The 20,247-nt window shown below is 47.4% G+C and overlaps 7 protein-coding genes across 7 annotated transcripts; 3 read left to right on the top strand and 4 right to left on the bottom strand.

Moving 5' to 3' along the window:
- Positions 1-391: 391 nt before the first annotated feature.
- I302_100141 (uncharacterized protein) lies at positions 392-3,441 on the top strand (the record flags this gene model as incomplete). Its single annotated transcript, XM_065869028.1, has 9 exons — positions 392-1,071; positions 1,135-1,705; positions 1,768-1,821; positions 1,878-1,931; positions 1,994-2,134; positions 2,313-2,568; positions 2,693-2,827; positions 2,882-3,148; positions 3,212-3,441. The coding sequence occupies 9 exons, from the start codon at positions 392-394 to the stop codon at positions 3,439-3,441; spliced, it is 2,388 nt and encodes a 795-aa protein (XP_065725100.1).
- Positions 3,442-3,783: 342 nt separating this feature from the next.
- On the bottom strand, positions 3,784-5,255 carry I302_100140 (uncharacterized protein; the record flags this gene model as incomplete). The annotated part of the gene is made up of 7 exons (XM_019190164.1): positions 3,784-3,954; positions 4,009-4,053; positions 4,123-4,162; positions 4,225-4,354; positions 4,414-4,616; positions 4,667-4,800; positions 4,881-5,255. 7 exons carry the CDS (start codon positions 5,253-5,255, stop codon positions 3,784-3,786), a joined length of 1,098 nt encoding a protein of 365 aa, XP_019046912.1.
- A 1,726-nt stretch (positions 5,256-6,981) lies between these two features.
- On the bottom strand, positions 6,982-12,893 carry I302_100139 (uncharacterized protein; the record flags this gene model as incomplete). Its single annotated transcript, XM_065869027.1, has 10 exons — positions 6,982-7,548; positions 7,612-7,904; positions 7,957-8,083; positions 8,138-8,290; positions 8,352-8,519; positions 8,571-9,860; positions 9,915-11,054; positions 11,116-11,445; positions 11,508-11,655; positions 11,710-12,893. The coding sequence occupies 10 exons, from the start codon at positions 12,891-12,893 to the stop codon at positions 6,982-6,984; spliced, it is 5,400 nt and encodes a 1,799-aa protein (XP_065725099.1).
- A 596-nt stretch (positions 12,894-13,489) lies between these two features.
- On the top strand, positions 13,490-14,240 carry I302_100138 (uncharacterized protein; the record flags this gene model as incomplete). The annotated part of the gene is made up of 4 exons (XM_019190162.1): positions 13,490-13,809; positions 13,872-13,933; positions 13,992-14,074; positions 14,148-14,240. 4 exons carry the CDS (start codon positions 13,490-13,492, stop codon positions 14,238-14,240), a joined length of 558 nt encoding a protein of 185 aa, XP_019046910.1.
- Positions 14,241-14,379: 139 nt separating this feature from the next.
- Positions 14,380-15,448, bottom strand: I302_100137 (V-type ATPase, C subunit; the record flags this gene model as incomplete). The annotated part of the gene is made up of 9 exons (XM_019190161.2): positions 14,380-14,406; positions 14,466-14,479; positions 14,545-14,581; positions 14,636-14,775; positions 14,839-14,919; positions 14,971-15,002; positions 15,061-15,138; positions 15,199-15,310; positions 15,370-15,448. 9 exons carry the CDS (start codon positions 15,446-15,448, stop codon positions 14,380-14,382), a joined length of 600 nt encoding a protein of 199 aa, XP_019046909.2.
- Positions 15,449-15,968: 520 nt separating this feature from the next.
- On the top strand, positions 15,969-17,906 carry I302_100136 (uncharacterized protein; the record flags this gene model as incomplete). Its single annotated transcript, XM_019190160.1, has 7 exons — positions 15,969-16,053; positions 16,113-16,153; positions 16,246-16,704; positions 16,757-17,336; positions 17,396-17,542; positions 17,611-17,744; positions 17,811-17,906. The coding sequence occupies 7 exons, from the start codon at positions 15,969-15,971 to the stop codon at positions 17,904-17,906; spliced, it is 1,542 nt and encodes a 513-aa protein (XP_019046908.1).
- Positions 17,907-18,281: 375 nt separating this feature from the next.
- On the bottom strand, positions 18,282-19,140 carry I302_100135 (uncharacterized protein; the record flags this gene model as incomplete). The annotated part of the gene is made up of 2 exons (XM_019190159.1): positions 18,282-18,459; positions 18,548-19,140. 2 exons carry the CDS (start codon positions 19,138-19,140, stop codon positions 18,282-18,284), a joined length of 771 nt encoding a protein of 256 aa, XP_019046907.1.
- Positions 19,141-20,247: the final 1,107 nt, after the last annotated feature.

The raw sequence follows: 20,247 nt of genomic DNA, 5'->3' as shown, positions 1-20,247 counted from the left end.
TGCGAATGACCTATGAAAAGCAATGTCTCTGATCTGAATCTTTTTGCACCACAGACTATCCTTGTGCATACAACTCTCTGGTCTTGGCCACGATACTATCAAGGAATCCTTGACAATCCGGTCTTGTGGATATCAACAATAAGTAGCAATCGCTGACATACGCAAGATAGATGTAAGTGCATTCACTTTCCCATGTCACACGAGCTATCGATGGTCATGAACAACAGCTTATGACCCTCTTCACGCAAGACGTTTCCATTCACATGAGCTCTACAACGCAAGAAACCACGCTGTGATGCCCTCACAGGATATAAACACTTTCAAACCTCGTCGAATGTCTCGCGAATACCATCAACATTCAGGACGTTCTCCTGCTCTGGGCAAATCCAACATGGTGCTCCCGACATCTAGATCAGTCTCAGACTCATACGCTTCCTCCCTTAGCCCTTCTTCACCCATTGCTTATAGCAGCTTTCATTCCCCTCGATCGCGTTCCCCTTCTCCTTCCAGGCTGAGAGGTCCTGATTTATCGAAATACTCTCATCCTAATTCAAGTTCCAGAAGACGGTCATCCTCGAGTCGCACAGCGATTATTCGCTATTTCAAACCATATTTTACCCCTAGGATTGTTGGGACACTGTCGCTTTGGATGGCCGCCCTATGGATCATTCACAACTTTTTTCTTCCCCTTCCTCTATCACGTCTGACAAGTCCAGCTTCGATCAAGCCAACCTCGGCAGATCACCATCTATCCGAACTCTTCCCGCAGCCGCCCTTGAGGGCCGGCGATGATCTCCTGGACTCGGTGGATCCCCGTTGGCGACCTTTCGCTCCTCTCTCTCCGCCTGATCCACCATTCCCCAGACTCCGACCGACCAGATTCTTACCATCCCGCTGCTTGGAGCAATGGTTTGCGGATGGAGAAACGCTATGTGGTAAGGGAGAGATGGGAGATGAAGAGACTTTAGACGCAACTTGGCTCTGGGTGAACGGATCTGATCATCGTTGGCAGGATAGTATGGTGCATTGGCGAAAAGTGGAAGGTGTTTACTCGCCTGAACATCATTTTCGGTGAGCTGTTCGGATTTTAACCGTAAGGCTACAATTTCAGTATACTGACTGATCTTTTGGCAGAGAGCAAAATGAGCTGGTACACTCTATGCGCTCCGTTCTTGACGCCTTGCCTGGACACTTGGAGACGTTTCATTTAATTCTCGCCGACTACCCGTTCGAAGTCGAGAAAGACCTGGAACTATTGCCAGGATCCATATTGGAGGAGCTCGAAAGATCGATAACTTCGCAAGGCTCTCAACGCCATACCCACAGATCTATCGACAGAAGGGAGAGTAACGATACCGCTAGATCGCTCACATCGCTCCCGGCCTCGCTATCTGCTCATCTTTCCGCAACATGGCGTGTAGTCCAAACACCTACGTGGCTTGACTTCTCTCGGCGGGACAAAACCAGCCCATCTCACCCTTACCATCCATATTCGTCCAATCAGTACCGAGAAGGACGAAGTAAATTGCTACGAGCAGAGGCAAATTACCCTACGTTGCGATATGCGGCTCATTCGGAGATCTTTCACTTACCCAGCATGGACCGTGACGGTCTGACTGAAGAGCTAGGGGAACGTGAATGGAAGGAACAGGAATGGAGGAAGAAAGCCTTGCCGTCTTTTAATTCAATGGCTATAGAAAGTCGGGTTGGATGGCTTCCTGGCCTGGTGAGTCATCCAGTGGACGAGCAACGCTGAAACATTTTTAGGCCGACGTCACGCTCTCTCTCAATGATGATTTTTTCTTGTTACGACCTCATGCAGTACGTGATATCGTCTTTCTTTTCCCCGCTGATCTCTACTAACTGAACCTTCGCAGGTATCGGACTTTCACTCTCCACTTTACGGTTCGGTCATCCGCTTCGACCATGGTGTAAGTTTCCACATCATAGATTCATCGATCCAGCATTGACGTGATCGTATTCTTCCTCGCAGTATTATCAGCAGGTTCGCCCAATGCTAGATAAGAACCGTTTTAATGATGCCGGCGAAGTCGGTGGGCTGTACCACGCCAATTATCTACTCTCTCAACGATTTCCTCGACGGTTGAGACCTTACTTTGCTCATGTCCCAAAGGTGATCACCCGAGGATTGCACCATGAAGCCAGTCTGATCTTCAAGGAAGCTCTAGCTGAAAGCAGCCAAAGGCGCTTCCGAGAAATGACGCTCGGTGAAGGAGATATTCAAATGCAGTGGCTGTTGACATCTCTGAGAGTGAGTCGATCGTATTAGAAAGTTACGCTAACAACTACAGGTTGAACGATGGCGAGAAGCTCTACTATGGACCTATATCGTGGCTAATCTCGGTACACTTGGCGATTCCCCTGATACTTGGAACCATTTAGCCAGAACCGAATTGAAGGATATGTTCGGTTTAAACGATGATGATGACGATGTGATCAAAATTGAGGTTCATCGAGGAGAACGGTGGACGCTAGAACCCGGTCGAATGGCTAGGACATTTGAACAAGCCGGTTGGGAACCTCCTAAAGCGACAGATTTCCTATTTTGTGAGTGAATATCACTTAGCCATCAGCTGATATCATAAGCCTCTATGGACGGTCATATGCCACCAATCCTCAAAGCTGGGTCCGATCCCTCGTCCAATGACAAGTGAGTGAAACACCTGTCTAGCAAGCACTAACGAATATAGGTGCGTTTTGGATTTGGACCGATGTTTCGGATCTTTCTGGTCAAGAGAAGAAGACGTCCCTGCTGCCGATATGATGAAGCGACTCACCTTCCAGTATCCGGAATGTGGAGATTGTTGTAAGTGATCTCAAGCCCCTTATATTGGTACGAACGTTGCTGAAGGGTATCCAGTAATCATGGCATTGGTCACTGCTTCTGGTCCATTGGGCTTGTCCGCTTTCTTCCCTCCCAAAGGAACGGCATTCGAGAACTCACCTTTGGCTCAAGGGCATTCTTATCCAAAGTATCTGCCACCACCACATCTACCGCTGACACCGACGTGGCATGAGGCCGACTTTTCCTTGGACGGCGTCATGTCAACAACGGCTCTTCCCGGTGAATCCGTTAATTTACGAGAGTATACCATGAAATTACTATCACGTTATCAGTATCTATCTGGTGAGTTCCATTATACAAAATTGCCGTCAATCTCGCATCACGCACTGATTTTCATGATCTCAGCAAAATCCGAATCACATTTCCACATGCTAAAATCCGCCGAACATGCCCATCGAGTCTTCAAAATGATACAGGATAATTCACGAGTCAGTATATTGGGATTGAACGATGATATAGAAGAAGATTACGACGAGGTCAAGGACATTATGCTGGATTGGTTCGAGCTGAGATGGCCGAAGAAAGCGGTGTGGGAGCGAGGCTGGGATCCGGTCAAAGACAGGTTAGAGGAATAAGCATTATCAGTGTAGCATCCCATAAACGGTGTAAACTCAACATTAACATTATGCATTGCATCTGTATCAGTTCATTGTCTTGCTCAAATGTCGTTTACGGAGACAGATTGCATGCAGAGTTCATTTACGTTGGCGATGAGTACGTTAAAAGGGGATCGATCAGACCGTCTATTCCAATAGACCGTCATCAATAGAATCCAGAGCGTCAAGCCTGGTCAAATATATAGAATATACACAGTCAAAAAGAGGATCGACCGACTGGAGGTTATCCGTTTTAGCATTGTTTGAGGTTGACTGGCAGAACAATAGCGGTTAGCTGTAGTCGAAAGCCTTTGCAAGACATCACTCACAGTATGAACCAAGCTCGTAACCGCTCTTGCCTTGCATCCAACCGTTACAGTATTGGTGGATGTAATCGAGGTTGTTCTGGGCTCGACATTGACCTTGACTGGCAGCAGCGGTGGCGTCACCGATGGTGAGACCGTGTCTCCAGCCGTTGTAGGAACCGATAGCCTGTGGAGATCGTCAGTTCTGGCGGATTGCTCAAGGATGAGTCGCGTCACTCACCAAGAGGACGTTTCCACCGTTAGCCTGGATAAGGTTTGAGAATAACTACAGATTAAAATGTTAGTGTTAGTGCCGGCATATTGGGTGTATGATGATTTGAGGGAAATGACGTACTTCGGCAGCTCGTCCGATGTTGAAGTCGATATCATAACAGCTAAGAAAAGGATCTCATCAGCGCAAGACTACAAATTAACATATATGATACGTGAGACTCACTTTCCACCTGGAGCGCCACCACAGTTGACAGAGGCCAATTGCATCAAACCGGCTTCTCCGTTACCACCGGTGGCAGAAGGATTACAGGTGGATTCTTGCATGGCGAACGAAGCAAGCATGATACCTTTGACTGAAAGGGTTACTAGCGATGAGCGTTTGTCATGCACGCAAGGAGCTCATCCCACTCACCTCCGTATTGAGCAGCGTATTGGTTGAATTTATCGATATAAGGACCACAAGGAGCAAAGATACCATCTGCGGAGAGCTCAGCAGCGATCAATTGGTCGGCGGTGACCATAGGAGGAGTCCAACCGGCACCATCGAGACCACAGTTGAGCCATCCTTCGGCTCCGTTGGGAGAGTTGGCATCGGCGTTTGATGGACCACAGTTGCTGTTGATAACATCAGCTCTGCTACGATATGGCATAAGAGTGTCACGTACCCGTCGCTGATACTCAAGACGCCACCTGCACTAGAACCACTCCAATTGTTGTTGTTAGAAGTGGGTGCAGCGGCCGAAGTCGAGGCTGGAGCGGCGGCTGCTGATGAAGTCCAAGTATTGTCCGCAGCGGAAGACTGTGAGGCCGATGGATTTCGTCAGTTTGTACTTGGCCAAAGGATAGGTGGGAAGTTTGCTACTTGAAGGCGGCACTCACTTGTGGTTGACCCCAAGCTTGGTTGTTGTCAATGCTGCTACTCTCGGGGGCAGCAGCTGAAGAGACAGCCGAGGAAGAGGTCGCAGTGGGTACAGCAGCTGAGAATGAAGTGGTAGCAGCTTGACGAGGTCGGCATTGCTGTCCACCTCTCTTCTTGACGGTCTTCTTGATGACCTTCTTGGCTTGAGCGTGACCAGCGTTGTCCCTAGGTGAGACGAGAGCTCTTGGGGTGTTTTCACCCTCTTGGATGTTTCTGACAGCGTTGCTGATCCGTCTGTGTCGAAGGTGATGAGGGTGAGGTGAGTGAGCGGAAGCAGAGGTCAAAGCGAGGAGAGGAAGGATTGCGGTGACGAGGGTGATGGTTGATGGTAACATGTTGGAATGACAGTTGTAGGCTGGTTATTCGAGTTGTGATGGGAGGTATTTCAGGTGTGATTGGAGTTGCGGTAAAAGGTTTAAAGAGCGAATCTAGTTGGAGGATATAACCTGCTGAGACACAAGGTGGTATGAGCAAAGTGAAAAGGAACGTTGTGAATACGAGGTTTGAGACTGTTTATATGTGAAAGAATCAGACAATCCAAGGGTGGGTGGGTCTGTGGATCTGAGCGTTGTCGCTGTATCTTAAACAGCACGAATGAGATGAGAGGAGGGGGGAGACAGGGAGTGTGCAGTGAGAAGAGGGAGGCAGGCAGGCGGGCCCACTTACCTGAACTAAAGAGGTGGGTGGGTGGTGTGTGTTGAGTGATGATGTTATGTTGCGCGTCGTTATGGTGCGGGATGAAGATATATATCGTTTATTGTCCGTGCTTTGATCGTTCTTTCTTTTTTGGATTCGTTTTTGTTATTTGTTTATTCGTTTCAGCAATGAGGTGATGGTGGTCTGTGCGGAGAAAAGGAAGGGGGGAAGAAGCAAGGAAGCAACGACGCAATGAAAGGGATACAAAGGGATACGAAATGAGTGTGATGGATGATGTCGATATGTATAGTTGTTTATATCCTAATGATTATTGTGCATATATGATTTGCCAAGTAACACAAGACTGGGCTGGTCAATTAATCGTCAATGATCATCTATATGCTTGAGAGAAAAAAGAACGAGGTCGTAGGTAGGGTTGTTGAGTGGGGTAACAAGGGAGAAAGGAATGGATCCGTGCGTTGTTCCTTTCCTATGTAAAGGATACGATGTTTTGTTACTGTACGATGATGCTGTATGCTATAAGGACTGAAGTACCCTATAATGTCGAATGACGACTACCACTGTTAACTATCCTGTAACTACCAGACCGAAGCGGCGCATTGTGAACGGCATCAGTCAACAAAGTAAACATTGCAGGTATTGATTGCATTATTCCATGTCAGACCGGACCAGTCTAGGCGCCAAGCCTCGTATCATGGATGCGCATACCGTATGAGGAGAATCGAGCATGCATAGCAATGGTCCAACCTACAGACCTTGAGAATTGCTACTCGACCCCATGCATGCATAGCAATAGCAATAGCATGTCACCGGATTTCTTATTGCCCTGGTCTACTGTATGCAAAGTGGGATTCACATGTTGATTCACCTTTTCACCTCGAGGAGAGGATTACTCTTAGTGCCGATTTGGCTGATATTTAATAGTGCGAACAACGATGAAACAACAGGGTATAACAGGGTATAAAGGGTATAGTAGCCAGCTGACCACAACAACAAAAAAGAAATAAACACATGAGCACACAGCAAAATAATCAGTCGCGTGAGACTAGATATACGTAAACAGGTAATCCCAATCCCAGCTTGTTATGGCATTATGGCATTATGGCATCATTGGCATTCGATCCTCATCCATGTTGCCTCTATCAGTCATTCAGACTCAATGATTTCTGTATATTCATGCAGGTATGACAAACATAACATTACACTTGCACACTCTCCAATCTATATCACCGAAGGATGTTGTTGAATACCTGTTAACATTACTAGCGTTACACAACCCTACATCGTAACAGAGGTCGTACAGCATTAATCTACTCCGCTTCTACGGATTGACAAGAATTATAATCTAAATATATACAATGAATGACCCACCCTCCCTTCCAGATTCTTCTGTCAGCCATTGTATCAATCTGCGAACTGATCCTCTTCATCTTCATCTTCTTCTTGTTCTGACACTTTCGACAGGACCATCAAATCTGGACGATCCAATGCACTGGGTGAGGGTAAGAGCGCTTTCCCATCTTGTTCCGCGATGGTAAGGGGATTCGGACTGGGCGATTCAGGTGATAGAGGTTCCCCACCGGTGGGCTGAGGACTCAATAACCCAGTATCAATAGGATCGCCGAATCCTCCCCCAGACGATAGTCCAGGGAAGAAATTCTCATCCAACATCATCCTCTGAGCTAGAGAACCAAAGTCAAGCGTCTCGGTATCACCAGCTGAAAGAGGTAACATGAAATCCGAGAAATCGGTGGTCTGCGGCAATGGACTGGGTGGAGGTAGATGAGCACGTCGTTCACGCTTGACTCGGGGGGTACCTTCGACTTTGAGACGTTGCATCGTACCGTCGATCAGATCTCGTGAGGCGGTGGACATGCCGGTGGTTTGAGGGGTAAGAGCAGCTTTAGCGGCAGCTCGACGTTCTCGAGCAGCGGCTTCATCAGCTCTTGCTCGATTTTGGGATCGACAGAACTACACAAGTCACGTTAGTTAGCAATCCTGGCTATCTGAATTCACGCGACAATCTGTACTCACTCTATACGATGATGTGAATGTTCTGAAGATACCAAAGAAGTCTTGACTCTGTAGAGGTCTGCCCATCTCTTCACCTTCTCCATAGTATGTTTCGACCTCTCGAAGCTCCTTGTCGGCACCGATGATACCATCTCTCAGATCCTGAAGCCGTTCTTCGGCAACAGCAGAGAATCGGAACATCTTCTTGGTATAACCATCCACACCTTCCTCAAAGTTGTTTCTCAACGAATCTCGGATCTTTCGAATCTCATCCAACATATGCTTCGACGTAGCCTGCATGTCGGCATAATTGACTAGCAGAGAAGCTCAGCAGTCAACTCATTCTTGAGATGACCAGTTACTCACCTCGAGATGCCTCAGATGGTTTAGCCAGCTCATCCAGGAATCCATCAAGATGAGGGAAATGTTGAGAGACCGTCTTCTCAAGGAAATGAAGCAGGTTACCACCACCACTAGATTTTGTATCGACAAGCTATAATTTCTCAAATCAGCTTCATCGTCTTTGACCAAAAGTGTGCAAACCTACTCTATTGATACTGGCGATCTTGAAACCGAAAGCACCACCAGCAAAATTAGTACCGTTAAGGTAATTACCCATAGTGAGGATAACATTGAGCAATTTCTGGAATCGCTCAGCATGGCGAAGATCATGACAAGCACTCTTGAGAACAGCGAGAGACTGTATATCAGACGGAGAATTAGCAACTTGCACGCAATTATACTGTAATTACGTGACTTGCCTGCTCCAGTAAATCCATGTTTTGAGCAAACCGAACCTCAAACAACATCCCTTTCACCCGATCGTTGAGGTGAGGGAGTTGGATGAGGCGAACCATCAGTCGATCAGCAGGATGAAGAAGCTCCAGTTCAGCTTCCGTGTCGGCAGAATGAGTGAGAAGTTTGCCTCGCTGGTATATGAGGTTAGCTCAGTCGCTTCAGTCCAAAAATGAACAACTCACATCATCATCATTCGGAAGAACACCTTGCAGTTCATGCAAGAACGTTTCGGTACAGAGCTCGCTACTGAAGTTGGCGATAGCTTCTGACAACCTCTCGGGATCTTTGAAGCTCTTCGCAGTCGAACCAGCCATGAGGATCTCGATCCTCTTACGATGATCCGGAGCAAGCACACTCTGCAACTCGGTCTCTTTACGTTTCTTGACAGCGTCGTAGATGATCTCTTTCGCTTTAAACTCATCTTCCATCTCGTCCCAAAGATTGACAGCCTTCATTTTGTCCACCAACTCACTTTCCACCTCATCGGCTTGACCCCAGACAGTTTTCGCTAATTGATTCTTCGAAACCTTCTCCCATTGCAGCTGCTTCATCTTCTTGCTAGCGATGAGACCAATATCTTTTCGAGAGTCATTAGAACCATATAGGAGTGAACTGATTGAACCAAGAGGAGCTCGAGCGACGGTAGGTAGGGAATTTTGCGGCGAGATAGGGGGTGGGGGCGGCGGAGGAGGAGTAGGCGATCCAGCTGTCTTCTTGAGCGACACTCCGTCTTTGATACCCGCCAACACACCAGACATGCCAGCAAGTTGTGGCCCACCGCCCCCAGGAGCACCAGGAGGTGGAGGGGGCGGCGGTGGTGGTGGTGGTGGTGAGGAGAAGGGAGTGGTACTGGATCCACTCGCTGGAATCCCGAATATGGCAGGTGGCGGCGGTGGGGGAGGAGGGGGTGGTGGAGGAGGAGGGGGAGGTGGGGGAGGTGGTGGTGCATGAGACACGATAGGCGATGAAGATGGTATCTCTGATCCGTCATCGGGAGCTTCTGAAGTGCTAGCCAGACTTCCCCTGACTTCTTCGCCTTCTTGTACGGTGGACAGGTTTCCAACATCGTCCGGGAGGATGTCATCTGAATCGAGACCATGCCGGATCGATTTAGCCCTACTGAGGACTTGTATTCTGAAGCTGTCGCGACTGCTGGGCGTGCGCAGTTCATAGGACATGCCAGACGTATATCCTGTACCATCTGTCCGTTGAGTGAACTGACTATCTCGATAATCTTCACCGTCGACGTCATCCTCAGATACCAGTCCAGCAGGAGCAGAGGAACTTCGGGAAAGGGCCTTGAACCTGATCTCTTCCAAGAAACGAGGTGGGAGTCCTGGCTTTTTCGATTGACGGTATATCGATTTCTCGCCGACGGGTGGAGCATTGATGTCGAAAGCTCTTCGCGTAGGGGTAAGATCGTCTCGGTTTCGAGCGGTACGTGAGGATGCTCCTTGAGGGCGTATAGGAGACTATACGAATCGTGAGTACAAGGGCATACCAAAAAGGATTGTCAAAAGACCTACCACTGAATCTGCTCCCAGAGCCAGCGTGTTTTCGATATGCGCTCTCACTCGTTCCTCTTCCGCATCCATGAATTGAGAGCCTGACATTGCCTTCCTGTCTCGATGGGATTCTCTCTTTGCATGTTTCACCTCCCCTTTCGCTTGACCGCCAAAAGCTACCTTCTCAGCCTCCATCACTTCACCATCTTCATCCTCTCCATCCTCCTCGGATTCATCTTCCAATATGGTTGATCCTGGTCTGACTGTTTTGCGTCGGTTCTTGCCTTCCAATTTCCGGATAGTTTTCTTCCTTTCCCACTGCTCCCGCAGATCATGGATCAACTTCCTTCTATCGATTGGGCCATGTGTCATCTCTTGCACTTGCTCCAGATGAGCGGTTTCTCGAAGCATGTTGAATAATTCTTGGATGTATAATTCCAGATCCGCTATACGTTGCTCATAGTCTCGCTTCATCCCCTCCATTTGGTCAGTCACCGTCTCGGTGGCAGCTCTTGATCTTCTGAGCTTTTCTTCCAGATCTACCACCTGAGCTTTCAGCTTTCCCACCAGTCCATCATCACCAGCGGAGATTTCCTCTTGAAGGTTCCGCTTTTCCTCCTTCACTTTGGCAAGGGCGACTTTGGTACCTCTCAATTCCTCCATAGCCTCATCGAGACGATCCTGTTCCACAAATTTACCGACAAGATGTGAGACTGATATCCCAAAAGCTCGAGAGAAATCCTGACTAAGATCGGGAGTGTCGCTCATGACAATGCTTGTGATGAGTTTGTCGAGCAGCTGGAAGTATCGTACTTTTTCTTCTTTCTCGCCCTTGATCAGCAAGAGATGTCGAAGAGCATTGAGGAGGTATGCGCTAGCTTTCGACCCTTTCGTAGTCTGTAGCAGCGCACGAAAGACATCTTCAGGACTCCTCATCGATTTGAGCATCTCACGATCTTCTTCATCAATCAAATCACGACGATCATTTTCCGCTTCCACCTCATACTCCGTGATGAGCTTCATGGTGTCGTCGTCATTCCACTGCTTGATTTTATGGAAGATGTTGAGTATACCCGCAGTTTCCAATTGAGCTCGCACTGAGCACCTGGACTTGATCTCCTTCCCGGACATCAGACCTTGGACGAGACAAAGCATGGTGACCTATACCAAGCGATAAGCTGACCTAGCCGATAATAAAGAAACAAGAGCCAGAGGAACATACGCAGTAATCCATCAGAAACCCATCATCCATCCCTTTCAGATCTTTACTCAATCCCACCATACTTCCCATTCTCCCTCTTCCATCTATCGTAGCTTCAAACTGCCTTAGCCAAGCGTCAAAACGCCCAACTTTGTATGCTAAATCGGCTACACTGGCATTGATCTGCTGTTCCAGTGCCGTGAAACCGGAAAGCACCAATCGGAGACCCAGACGAGGATTTGCTTCAGCATTGTAGTGACAGAAAAAGACGAGGATCTCCCCTGCTATCTTACGGCAGACGATGTGAGGGGATATGAGTGAGGAGACGATGGCATTGATGACCTGGGGTTTCTGAAACGCATCTTGTGCACCAAGCTATAAAGTCAGCCTCGTTGCAGATAGTGTAAACTCACTTTATTTCCTAAAGATCTCCTCAGACATTTCAACAGTTCTAATTCTAGATTGGCATCTACAGGACCTTTGCCTTTACGATGGGTGATTCCGTTTAGATAATTGGCAAGCACCACTTGACCTTGATGAGCCATAAAGTTGTGCATCCAGCTAAGCAAAATGATTAGCATGGGTTCAAGGTAGAAGTGAGATCATCAAACTAACTCTAGGGTTTCTGACCTCAAGCTAATATCCAGAGCTTTCAGATGATCCACCGTCAGCTTTCCATCCAAAGCCTTGGTAAGATACCATTCCGCAGTGGTCCTATCCAAAGTCCTCGCGTCCACTCGCTTCCCCAAACTCATCCTGTTCAGCTCTTCCTCCTTACGACGGGCTATCTTCGCAGCTTCGTGTCGATTCCGAGCATCAGCCTCAACCATCTGCCATTTCGATTCTACAGGTATTGACGCAGCGCTCTTTGCGATATTTGACACGGTGGAAGATATCGAACTTCTGGATGATATGGATGGGACACCTTTCGGTTTAGACGTATCTAGATCTCGATTCTCTAATAGCTGTTGGAATAGCTCTTCTACTCTTGCATCTGATGGACGGGGGAAATGAAACTCATCTTGACGCGGTGTGTGGGGGACAAGTGAGGCAGTTGAGGTGGATGCGGTGGGTGTAGATCGACCATTGGATGAAGGATACACATGACGGCTTGAAACACTGGATCTGGTGGTAGAGGTGGGAGGGGGTCCATCAAAGGTAGGATACCTGCCGTCTCTATTCGGACGTTGGGAATTGACAGATGAGACTGAACGTATTGAAGCTGTTTCTGGATCCTGAAACCCATAACCAGCTGCGAATGGATGTTTAGCTGGACCACCGAGCTCTTGAGGGGTAGGGGATCGAGCCATATTCTGAGTGACGACAGCTGGTGGCTGATAACGTATACCGGTGGATGAGGACGTGTCAAGCACTATACCAGGTTGGTTATACCTCACACTCCCAGAAGCATCTGCAGTGACTCTCTTCGATTGACCTGGTAGATCAGGCGACATTCTTCCTCCTCCAGGATCCGTGATGTTGGACCTTCTATCCCTATCTGAATCATCCTTGTTCGATCTTCTCCTACTTGATGGTAAAGGGAGTCCATCTGACCGCCTGCTAACGTTCATCGGTGTTCCTTGAGCGGTTAACATAGGATTGGTATTGGGCGGGCTGATCATTCGACCTGACACTTCTCCGCCACTGCCCTTTGTAGATGGACCAGCAACTGGGGGAGGACCGGAAGAGGGTAGTTGGTTATAAGGGACCGAAGCGACAAGTCCATTGGGCGATGTCGCCCCGTGTGTCGACGAGGCAGATGCCGAAGAGCGATGTTTCTTCCCAAAGAGTGAAGCCATTGTTTACGGTCTTTAACAGGTAGTACAGGTCAGCAGGAGAGTGCAATGAGGTGTACAAGACTCACCTCTTCACTTGAATTATGATATGATGTGTATGATTACTCAAACACCAGACCAAAGCGAAGGAGGCTCGTCTGGTCCGGTGTTTTGATGTTTGTGCGGTCTGATTGAATGAATGTTGAAATGTTGTCAATTGAATAACGGAGATTGACCTCGCGTCACGACGTGATATATTTAAAGCTTGACGAGACCAGGGAAAAAGAGTGGTCTAAGCAGTGCTGTCGATGGTGTTACAGGTAGATGATACAGAGCTGACTGTGACTGTGACTATGACAAAGAGGAGGAGTATGAAGGATGAGGGATGAAGGATGAAGGATGATTATGGGGTGAGATTGAAAGGTATATAGAGAAGGAGGTCTGAGCGTGTCATATAACATGATACAACTAACTGCTAACACCCTGAAACGCGAATAATGATGATACCACTGCTACCACTGCTACTACTACTCCTATCCATATCCATATCCATGTCATTCATGCATTCAACTACTCTTACAGCATACATTTCATACATCTCATCTTGATACATACACACCATGTCATTCTACCTAGCCATCGTATCACCCCTAGACTCACCCTTGTTCGAAATATCATTCCCATCAGCAAAACCACCCCCAGGATCATCATCATCAGCATCGGCTTCCTCCACCTCATCCTTCCCTTCCTGGTCAACTTTCACAGCTGCCAATGGATCAGACTTGGGTGCAGATGGACCAGGATCAAAGGTGGGGGGATCACTGGGGCTGTTGAGTGGAGAGTCAAAGACTGGTCCAGAGAGGGATAGAGCCATGTGTCAGATGATAGCTCACAAGAGCTTGGATAGCGTAGAGGAGATGATGGAAGGTACTGGTAGTCTGTGAGTATCATTATGCTCATATATCGGTAGATGTGTGTAGCTCATCTTAGCCGATGATATAGATATCTCAAGAACATAGATAGGCATAATGAGTGGATAGTCTCAGCTTTTATAGCAACGAATGGTGTGTCCATGATTCTTATACTTGACGGCGATTTCGAAATCTGACGGTGATCACACAGTCAAATTCATCCTCTTACATGATATCAAGAACGATGACGGGATACGGTTGTTCTTCTTAGATGTGTGGGAATCTTATGTCAAGGTGGGTGATTGAACTAAGGCAGCGCGACCTTCAAGATGCTATAGGACTGACTCAACAATCTTATATTCATCAGACCCTCCTCAACCCCTTCCACACCGTCAACACACCAATCCGCAATCCAGTGTTCGAATCAAAGATACGTGCAAGCGCCAAGAGGAATCTGTAGATAATAAGAATCTGATATGTATATATATATACCCCGACTGACTGATCGTTCATACCCTCAAGGGCTTTTCATGCTTTTCATGCATACTACTATTGATGTTGTCTAGGACTATGGAGGGGTTATATTTTGGTTTGTGATTCTATGCAAAGTCTTCAGCTTTGCCGGACTGCGAGAAAAGTCGGTCAGCGAGGGTTCTTGCGATCAGAGGGAAGCAGAAGGACTCACTACGAGCAGACCGACTGATGAAAGGTAGAAGACATGGTCAGCAGAATCCTTGTTCAGATGAGAACGGTCGTTTACTCACCAATGAGACCGAAAAGACCCAGCACGGATCCGAAGATCTGCATTCCCAATCAGCTTACTAGTATGACAATGCTTCTGCCGATCTCACTTACCTCGACAATCAAAATCTTGACGAAGAGTTGTGGGTCTGCAGCATCTGCGAGAGCAGCGGTGGAACCGGTGATACCGACTGAGATACCACAGAGTAAATTGCATACACCGACGGTCAGACCACCCCAGAACAAGGCAAAGCCTGAGTGCGAGAAGCAGGATTAGCTAAACGACGCAATCAAGAATGAAGTAGTATTGGACTAACCAGTGTAATAGTTGTTGGCAGTATATATGTTCTCGACATCTCCGCTGACTCTCGATGAGTAGATGATCGCGATGATGACACCTGATGAGTTATGTCAGCAAGATAACAGTATAAATAGCTTTATAGACATACCGTAGATAGCCACCACTTCACAGAAAATGATTCTGAATTTGGCACGTCAGCAGGGTTATTCATTAGATGACATCGATAAATATGACATACGAGATCAAGTTCTTGGTACTGATCCTAGGAGCTCTAATACCACCACCCAAAATTGAAGCACCAGTGACGAAAATACCCCTGTGTATGCCTATCAGCTTGCTTGATCTGATACGGGTCAGAAGTGTGTAGCGCACGTACCAAGCAGCACCAGTGACACTCAAACCGATACAAAGTCCGATACCTGTCAAAGCCCAAGCATATGGACTAGACTCGGCTAGGAATTTCCCAACGTTGAATGATTCTCCTTGACCTGATAGCAAGGTATCAGCATAAGAGTATATGGGGTTGAAGGGTAATGAATAGGCTGACCTGTGAAGAGGAGATAGAGACCGACGACGGTGGCGATGGAGGTGGAAGAGACGAGCAATCCTGGTGCAAAGTAGGCCATTTTTGTGGTGACCTAGATGAAGGTGATGCTACACGGGAATACGGATACAGACACAGTTATCGTGGTGTTGGCGTATGATTGTCAAACAGAAGTCGATATTCGATATGAAAGGAGATATCAATGAGAGTGAGAGTGAGAGTGAGGGTGACAGCGAGCATGAGCTTGGTCGAGGTTCAGGGTAATAAGAGGCTACGGTGGAGGGGTCAAACTCAACTCACCGTACAGTGTAACCACCATACTCGTACAATCATACACAATAATGGCGCGTGATTGACTGACAGACAGTACATCCACTTCACTTCATCCATCACTCAACTTGAGGAATTACATATATCAGTCCTCATCCAACTCATCATACATCATCGCTATCACATAGATAAACATACCATCACCCTCACCCTCACCCTCACCCTCAGCATCACGGGTGTTTGACGGTGCACCTTTCCCTACTTTCAGTCGAATCAACAAATCAGTGGTTTCTCCCCATCAATTCTGGGAGGATCCCACACAATACAACCCCATGTCGTCCAAGTCGTCTCCTTCACCTTCTCCTGCCAGAGATAGTGTGGAGATGCAGAGAACAGAGACTAACGGATCTGGAAAGGGTGCGTACTCTTGTCATTCTTCTTTACATTGATAGATATTTTGCTGACTATGTTTACAGATGGCAGCTCGTCCTTGAAGCGAGTCAGAGAAGGCTCATTGGTGCGTTACGTTGCTAGCTATCTTATTCAACTTCTACCGCGTGCGCACTTGTTGTTTATACATCTTACTGATATTTGATGAATGTTGGTTAGGAACCCACACAAGCAGGAGCTTCCATCCCTGATCCGGTCGCTACCAAGAAGAACCGAATCGGCTCTTCCTCCAAAAACTCATCCGGACCTAATGACATCGCCGAAGTGGAAGGAGAAGATCAGTCCCCTCCAGCTGAGGACGTCGAGATCGACACTGAAGGTACAGCAACAACCGCCTCGCGAAATGAAGAGAAACCAGTAGGAGAAGTGAGAAAGAAGGTGGAGAAAATGTCATACGAGGAAGGAAAGGAGAACCCAGCTTCAGCCCCGGACGTCGAGATTGAAGATAAGGAAGTCGAACGTCCCAATGGAGATGAGTCTTGGGAAAAGATCGACAAGGACGAGGTCGAGGGCTCCAACGGTGATAGCTTGAAAAGGAAAGCCTTGAACCGAAGTGAGAGCTCCTACGCTCAGGAGGCGGATGATATTAGCAGCAAGCGTGCCAAGGATGTAGCCGAAGTAAGTGGTTCTTCTTCCTCACCAATACTCCTAGGCTGACCATAGACTGTAGGATACAGCAGAGGAGTCCAATTCAACCAAGGCTCCTAGTCCCAAAAAGACTCAAAAGACCTTCAGCTCATTCGCCTCTTCCGCTTCACCCTTCGCTGCTCTCAAAAGCCCATCTCCCGCTCCCACTTCAGATTCCGCATCGACCTTGGCTGCTCCCACACCTGCTTCAGCAAAGAAACCACAAGCAACTTTCGGATCTTTCTCTGGCGCTTCATCACCCTTCGTGTCTGCAGCTAGTCCAGCTCCTCCTTCGTCCACGCCTACATCCTCTCAAACCACTGAAACTAAAACGACATCAGCACCCGCAAAGAAGCCTCAATCAACCTTCGGAGCTTTCTCATCTTCCTCCTCCCCCTTTGCAGCTACCAAATCGACATCAGCATTTGGTTCAGCACCCGTGAAAGGATCGGCTTTTGGTACTTACTCTTCAACATCATCTGCCTTTTCGACCAAGAAATCTACACCGGTCGAAGGCGAGCAAAAGTCCGAAGCTGGACCATCGAATTTCGGTGAGATCCTCAAAGAGTCGGGAGGAGATGACGAAACTGAGGAAGAGAAAGTAGAGATGCAGGAGCAAGACGGTGAATGCTAGTACTTGCTCACTTCTTGTACTGCTGGCTGATAGTTATAAACGTTTTAGTCACCACCGGTGAAGAAGATGAAGAAACAGTGTTCCAAACACGTGCCAAGTTGTACACAAACGATCGAAGGACAGGATGGAAGGAGAGGGGTGTGGGATTACTGAAACTGAATGTCAACCAATCGGATGGTAGTGGAGCAAGGCTAGGTAAGTATTTGTTCATCTTCCTTGCATTTTGATAGGCTCTCTGCTTATGATGTTGAGTTTGTTAATAGTCATGCGGGCAGATGGTGTTCTGCGCTTGATTCTCAACTCTAGAATATACAAGGGTATCACCACCTATCCAGATGGGAAAATGGTTAGAATGACTTTGCCGGAAGATGGTAAGATGATGATTGTCTGTTTCCGAGTGAGTCGTTTGTTTCGGCCTCTTGGGCTCGACGTTATTTAGGCAAGCTGACATTACATGATGTAGATGTCGAATACCAAGCAGGTAGACGACTTCATGGAGCAGGTCGAGAAGAATCAGCCTGAATCTTGGGTACCCGAACTCAAACCCACACTCGATTGATTCAACACCGCATACATAGCTAAACACCGATATATACAGAATACAAGGTTTTTCCTGTTGAGAATTTGGTTATTTTAGGATTAATTCGTAATGATGTGGTACTTGTTATACACTTTATGTGTATGTGATGTATTCGTACTTTCCTATCAACCACTCTTACTTGCTGACGAAGGGTACTGACTTGAGATGACATGACATGGATACATGCTGAACGGATCTAGGAGGAATCTATATACGTGTATATCCAGAGCTGTTGAGATTGAATACTATAACTAATGTGCATATTTCGGACGAACCTTATACTGCGCTTCTCTTCTGGGACTTCATGTATGTTCCCATTGGTGTATCTATGATTGTCGTCTCCGCTGCTCTTCTCTAACCTCGCATGGGGGGTGCAGGGAAATTCGGAGCGGAATGCGCATGAGCGTGAGAGTGGGGGTGTTGATGATCTCCAGAGGGGTAAGGAGGATCAACCATAGGAAGGGGTTTGAATGCTGCGATTTCAGCTGGAGAAGCGTAGAAAGACATGGGTCGAGATCTGGGTGAGGAGTATCTGTACCCCCACATACAGTATATCAGCGCTCACGACCTTCACCTGCCTTGGGAGAGGAATGAACGAGGAGAAGATGGGCGAAACGTACTCTTGTAGATTTACTCCTAGTTCCTCTCTCTGACCACCATCTAACGGGGCACTCTTCTGTTGATCGGCAAAAGACCTTTTCTCCCAAGTTTTGCTCAGTGTAGGTTTATTCGTAAGGGCGTATAAGAGTCGCTTGGAGAGTGGTGTGGGGGATTTGGGGGATTTGGGAGGTGGGACGGGGAACGATGTGAGCTCGTGATGCGGGTGTGAGTGGGTCTGCTGGTTCTGATTCTCGGAATGAGGACGAGGATGGTGCGAGTGGGTATGGTGGGTAGAATGATGAGAGGGATGATGAGGAGAGTGAGGAGAATGAGGAGAATGATGATGATCCGAATGATTAGGAAGCATTGGATCCGTCTCGTGTGTCTTCTGATGCTCTCGATGATGAGGTGACCGAGGCTGAGGTACTGGTGCTTGTGGATGAGAGTGGTGATGCTGAAGTTGCACTCGCTGATGTTGATGATGATGTTCAAAGTGAGGATGGCGAACCGGTGAAGCTGGATTCGGATGGGGTTGAGCAAGAGGATGAGGTTGAGCGCTGGGATGGGATTCCTGCTTGAGCGGGAGTGGTTTAAGATGAGTAGGGACGGGCATGGTGGAGCATATGTACCCCCTTGCCTGGATGTATTCTGTGGAGTAAGGATTGAATCAGGAATGGATGATGGAATGAATGATGGAATGAATGATGGAATGAATGATGGAATGAATGATGGAATGAATGATGGAATGAATGATGGAATGAATGATGGAATGAATGATGGAATGAATGATGGAATATGATGATGATATTGATGAATGCTTTGTTTTTCTCGATCTCACCATCACAATCGAGCGATCCATGCACTCGATAAGGGGGATTATGGGTGCACAGACATATGAGCAAACCAGAAAGCTATAATGGTAGGTCAGATACAGGTCAATGAGCCACTCAGTACGCAGAGGAGTGCTGTACATGCTCTATTTCAACATAACATACATGATATGCATGCATTCAACAACAAGATGAGCAAACAACCACATGCAGGTAAGTTGAATGACGCTGTCATGGATCAATCAACTTTGTAATCCGCCTTGATTGTGTGTGTTTGATGAATGACACTGTAAGATGACCATTCGAATTCGCCACCATCACTCCTCCGATGATGATGCGTGTTTGTCCGTTACTCCACTGCCCATATCCACTGATCAGCCATCAGTAAAATAATGCTTCGAGAAGTTCGAGAACATCGGGAATATCATATTGTGAGCATGTGCATCATTCAAAAAAGAAGAAATGTGAAACGCTCCCAACGCAAAAAAGCCCACCCCTCCGCAACTTCCCAATAAAGGGAAGAAGCGGAGAGGTGGGCAATTTTGATCAACAGCAAGCTGTCCTCGAAGAGGTCAAAGAACTGTTGTAAAGAATAAAAAGTAGACATTTATAGATGATCGTGCAAATGGATATATGCAGACGGATATCAAGAATGTACGAGGAAGGGAGAAGGTGAGAAGAAAAGGAGGAAAGCAAGTTATGTCAACGCCTGTCTCCTATGAATTTTGACGAGGCGTAGTGGATGATGGTCAATACGAACCCTTTTCGTGAACCTTTGTTTCAATCTCTATCCTTTCGCACAAACAAATTCAACTTGAAGCCATTCAATATTGTTCTGTTGCTCGACTCGATCCATCAACCCAATCCCGGCGTGGGGGCGTAGAGTATAT

The sequence above is a fragment of the Kwoniella bestiolae genome, chromosome 1 (assembly GCF_000512585.2).
Source record: "Kwoniella bestiolae CBS 10118 chromosome 1, complete sequence".
NCBI lineage: Eukaryota > Fungi > Basidiomycota > Tremellomycetes > Tremellales > Cryptococcaceae > Kwoniella > Kwoniella bestiolae.
The sequence above is the reverse complement of the archived record's forward strand: the minus strand, read 5'-3'. Positions and strand labels throughout refer to the sequence as shown.